We start from the raw sequence: 5,653 nt of genomic DNA on the forward strand, positions 1-5,653 counted from the left end.
CCAAATGAGGATCAGTACTGTTGGAAGAGCCTGTGAGAAGAGCATGTGTTTAGTGTGTTTTATCTAGCACCAAGACATAGCTAGTTATCCAACTTGAAAATTCCAAGTACATAACTAACTAGTTATTTAAAAAATTCAGTCTAAAATATATCCACAAACTACACAAATAATCTGATAAATAATAAAACAAATTTTAAAACTTGACAAATAGTCTCTCAGTTGTAGCAGTAGGTTTCATTTTCCAGTGTATTTACTTGTGATTGAATCACGGGATCTTTTTTGCTTTCTGTAGTTTTTGTGTGGTTTGAAGATTTAAATTTGTTATGGAAACAGCCTTTCAGTTGGCCAATGATTAGCTAATTTCTGATAATAGAAAAGGAAACATATTGCCCCAAGGCTGCTGTTTTCATTTCCTCATGAGAAGAAGAAGCACAGTAGAGAAGAAAGGCAGAGCCAGCGCACTCAACCTTTGCTAACATGGGGAACTGGGCTGTGAATGAGGGAGTCTCCATCTTTGTCATTGTAAGTACCAAAACGAGGTAACATAATTTTTTTGATATGTTGGAGTTCTCTTGGAAGCTAAAATAAAGTAATGACTTTTATTATTGTTGTTTGCTTAAAAAAATATACTTACCCTATGAACAAACATCTGCTTGCAGATAGATTCAGTTAATTCTGTGATCACAGGCCTTTTAATTTAAAATATGAATCAGCAGCTCTCATTTTCATAGTTTATTTCTGAGTTCCTAAGACTATGAAGTTAGCCAGCATTTACCAGGATGCATAAAAGATACGTAATACTAAAAATCTCTAATTTTGAGAATTTTTTTCAATTACTCAGTTACTCAATTTCAATTACTCATTTTTTATGTTAACTACTTTAAATGGTCAATTAAAACTCTACTTTTTTGAATAACATTTATTCTTATGGATTTCTTAGATAGGAAAGTTGGCTTTATTTTCATCATAATGCCAAAACAAAGTTCTCAAGTTTCTTTTTAAAACAAGTCTATTTTTTTCTATGTAGTCTGAACTGGAGTTACTTGTGAATTTTACAACAAATTGAGGTAAATGAATTGAAATAAACTATCTGGTCTCATACCTATGAAGTGTGTACTTACATACAAATAAAGTTTGTATATAATATGCAACTATATATAAGAAACAATTTTAGAAGGTTCTAATAGCTAATTGATTTCTGTTCTGAACTCTTAAGTTAGTGTTCTCAGCAAAGCAATTATGGATGAGTTGAATAGGAAGAAATGTGCTATCTAAATATTCTTGGCAAACAGCTCATGAAACATATTAAAAGTTACTTATGAATGGAAGTTTTATAAGGATTAACCATGTAATTAATGCACAGAGTCTGAGTTCTAGAGATATTAATAATTAGTGCTGTTAAAATTAAAACAACAAGTATTTTATTGAAGCATCATTCATGCCAACCCAACATGCTAATGCAAAATAGAAGTGTGAAGGTTGGGAACTCTAGTTTTGAGTCCTTGCTCCCATTTTTAAGAGCAGGTTACTCAGTTAAGGAACTATTTGAACTTTAACTTTCATTCTAATTATGGTTTCCTCAGAAAGTGATCTTTTAAATTATCTATGCATATACATGAAAGTAAAACATGGCTTAGAAATCCAGAGTTAGGGAGCAGCAACATAAGAAATAGAGTTTCTGTAGCAACCTTCTATGTAAAGAGAGACCATTAGGATGCATCCATGGGTATTCAATAGTTAATATTAATAATAACTGATAATTCATTATTTAAGAAAAAATACTTTGAAGCAGAAGCAGAAGACAAAGTGGTTTCATTCCCTGATAAGGTTGTTGTTGAGATCAAATGTGAACTTAAACCTTAGAGCATTTATTTTATTTTTAAATTCCATGACCTTCACTCTCCTTGCCCATGCTTAATATCCCTTCCTTTAAAAATTAAGGAAAATTTATCCAACAGAATGGCAAGCTGTGTGTGCTGCAAGCAGGTGACTGGCGTCTGTTGAGTGCTGAGTTCAATTTCCTACAGGTCAGGAGACAAGAACAGTACCTTATTTCCATCTGCCCTTTACTCTCCAATCACTGTTACCTGTGTAAAGTTAAGATGAAAAGAAGATGAATGAGAAAAGAGACAAGACAGACTGAAATTAATTCAGTATGTTGACCAGGTAGTGGAGCAATCATACAAAACAGTGAAGGAAGGTAAAGTCAGTTCCTGAAAAGTGTAGAGGCGCTGGACTAAGAAAGTGCTGGCACTGAGCTGGGTACACCCAGACCTATGTCAGAGTCTGAACTTGGGGAAGTCCAGTCCTGTCATTTGCCTCCAGTCTCATACGGAATCTACCTATTGAGAGAGATAAACCTCATACAACTTTTTCTGTTTGTGCAGCTGGTGTGGTTGGGGCTGAATGTCTTCCTCTTTGTCAAGTACTACAAGGTTTATGATGATGAGCCTAAGTATAATTATACTCGAAAACTCCTTGGGGTGAGTATAACTTCTGCCTCATGCAATCTTGGCCAGTTCACACTTGCAGCCAGTTGTACTCATACGTATTCCTTGTTAAGACTTTGAATAAATCTTCTGACCAACTAAGATAACACCACCAGCTTTATCCCCCAACTGGAAATTCTTTTGCAAGAGTCTCTTACAGCCTGCCAGTGTAACAAGCTGAAGTACGGCAGAGGGTCCTAGCCACACATCTAGCCACCAATATGTGCTGAACTTAACATAGGAATCTCTAGAATGGAAAGCCTATTGGGAGCTATTTGTACAGAGGTGACACTGGTGTGATAATTGAAATTTTCTCTATTTTTTTTTTAAGGTTGGTGGCTCGTCTCATTTGGGGCACATCATTTGTGACATTAATAATATGGTATAATTATATGTATAAGTCATATCAAACAAACATGACATTAAAATTGTCTCTAATGCATTAAGGTGGATCTGTTTTCTCTGTATAATAGGCAACATCTTTAGATATTGCTAAACCAATTTTGCCCAAGTATCACATCATACCAACTTAAGTTACAGTTAAGGTCTAAATGCTAAGGGATCTTTGTTTCAAATCAAAGTTTTGATACTGACCTCATGTTAATGGTATATGTGTTTAAAGCTGAGGCATGCAACTTACTTTAAAATGGATCGAATATATAAGAGGTGGGGTGGGGGAGGCTCAAAGAGGAGGAGTTCTTGCTGCATAAGCATAGGGGCAAAAGTTTAGATCCCCAGCTTCCATGTAAAAACTAGTGTGGCCACATGCACCTATAACTCCACTACTGGGAGGGGAAGGGAGTTGTTGGGTCAGTAGGATCCCTAGAGCTTGCTGAACACCAGACTAAACAAAAGACAGTGAGCTCCCAGGTCAAGGTGAGACCTTGTCTCAAGGGGATATGCAGAGAGCAATGCAAATATAGGAGATACCTGATATTCTCTGATGGAGAACGGGCTGGAAAGACAGATCTGTGATAAAGTGAGTGTAGGAAAATTTAAAAACTGTGGTCTAGGAGGTGAATAAACAAGAAGTCAAAGTAAATGTATCCCACTTCTCAGGTTTGAAACTTAAAATGTTAACTTAAAGTAAAAGGCAATTTCAAGCTTAGAACAAAACTTACAAGTAGCTCCTAAAACAGATTCTCTGCTGTGAAGGAAATTTCCTTCCTGATCTCTTGGGAGAGCTTTGTTAGGTCCCATGGTAAGACTCCAAGGAAGAGGAATATGGTATTCTGCTCACCAGCCTCTCTCTACTGCTTCTCCTCTCAGTCAGCACTGGCTCTGGCCCGGGCACCAGCAGCCTGCCTGAATTTCAACTGCATGCTGATCCTGCTGCCAGTGTGTCGGAATCTGCTCTCCTTTCTCAGGGGTTCCAGTGCGGTAAGAGCTAACATTCTGTCTAGTGCTTCGAATTGTCAAAACCAACACACCAAATGTTCTTTCCAAGGAAGAGCCAAGCAATGCTCTGTAAAGCTCATCATGTGTAGAATATTTATGAGCTATGTCATGTCACATGCTGTGAGTGATATACATCATATACATCTGCATCAACATCTAATTATACATCTGCATATACACACATATATACATTCATACATATATTATAATATTTGAGGGCAGAGTTTCCTGGAACATCATTTAACTTGGAAACTTTGAAAAGCAGCTAAACAAACTATATACCAACAATCGTAATGAATTAAATATATATGTGTAGGGGTTTATGAGCCAGACATATGACATTTAGGAACTAAAAGTTCAAGAATATTTTTAAAATCATGTCAGAGAAAATATATTGTCTGTATAACATCTCAAGCAAATTCAATCACTATATAAAACAACATACTATAAGAAAATATAATTAGGAATAGTTTACTCCTATATTGGCACATGTCTATAATTCCAACAATGAGGAGCTTGAGATAGGCATATCTTATGTTTGGGACCATCCCAAGCTACATAGTGAGTTCTAGGGCAGTCTCAGCTACATAGTGAGATCCTGTTAAAAAGAAAGGAAGAAAGAAGAAAAGAAAGAAAGAAAGAGCTACTCCACAGGATTAGAGATTTCAGAGCTTTCTACGTTCCCAGAGTCCCCTCTGCCTTCATATAAACACTTTAATGAGCACATTGATGTAGACGAAGTATTTTTAAGCTGTAGGATCCAGTATATATTTTTTTAGTGGAAGCATTATATGAAGATGAAAATTAAGTTATTGATACTTACTTAGCATGCATGTTCAAATAAATGTGGTACAGAGCAAAATATGGTGAGTCCCATAAAATAAGGTCTTGGAGAGAAAGTAGCCTGACAATGGGCAGGTGAGGATTAATCAACATCTAGAATTTGCTGATGAAATAGAAAAGTATTATATATGGAAAAGATAGCATGGGCAAAATCATAGAAGATGTGAGAAAATCTTATTCTCAAAAAATGAAAAATAGTATAAAATTTTCTATATCAACCTTTATTGTGTTCTATTTAAATGTATTTATTGGGCAGGAGATGCAGTTTGATGGTATAGTGCCTGCCAACCATGCATGAAGCTGTGGGTTGAATCATCAACACCAAAAGAAAAGCAAAGGATATTTAGCCAATGTATGAGTTGATGGCTAGATTGTTTTCCTTTAGCTTCTATGAGCATTTCTATACTTGGAAAATGAAGATGGACACAGTCAGCTTCTATCTGGCTTGAGAGAAAGAGGGATGTGGCATTCTTTCAATAGGAAGAAATATAGAAACAGTACACAGAATTGGACAGGTTGAACATGTCACTCAAGCCAAGGACATGTAGCATCCCAAGCTTCGTTAGGGTATATTTTTGTGTAACTAGTCTTTAAAACCTAGTTTCAGCAAATCATTGCTTCACTTTGGATATTTTGCTATTCCTGAGAAATATAAGGGGTTAGTGCCCACTGGGACCTAGAGTTCAATGGCCAGCTAATTCTGCAGACTTGGTGAGCTCCAGATTCAGTGACAGTTTTTGTTTCAAAAATAAGATGGAGAACAATAGGGAGAGACACTTGACATTGACCTCTGGCCACCATACAAACATATCCACCCACCTCCCCTGTCTGTCTTTCTCTTTCCTAAAAATCTACAGTATTTAAGTTAAAATCACTTTTTAAGAACATGGAAAGCGCCGGGCGGTGGTGGCGCACGCCTTTAA

The 5,653-nt window shown here is 36.3% G+C and overlaps 1 protein-coding gene across 1 annotated transcript in view; it reads left to right on the forward strand.

Annotated features, from left to right (window-relative positions):
- The first annotated feature begins 372 nt into the window (after nucleotides 1-372).
- The window catches only part of LOC116069354 (cytochrome b-245 heavy chain), a 33,407-nt gene continuing 28,126 nt past the window's right edge, over nucleotides 373-5,653 (forward strand). The window contains exons 1-3 of the mRNA XM_031339947.1: nucleotides 373-522; nucleotides 2,388-2,483; nucleotides 3,759-3,869. Coding sequence (XP_031195807.1) covers nucleotides 478-522; nucleotides 2,388-2,483; nucleotides 3,759-3,869 — 252 coding nt within the window. The 5' untranslated portion in view covers nucleotides 373-477. The remainder of the gene's footprint in view (nucleotides 523-2,387; nucleotides 2,484-3,758; nucleotides 3,870-5,653) is intronic.

Source organism: Mastomys coucha, chromosome X (genome assembly GCF_008632895.1).
Source record: "Mastomys coucha isolate ucsf_1 chromosome X, UCSF_Mcou_1, whole genome shotgun sequence".
Classification (NCBI taxonomy): domain Eukaryota; kingdom Metazoa; phylum Chordata; class Mammalia; order Rodentia; family Muridae; genus Mastomys; species Mastomys coucha.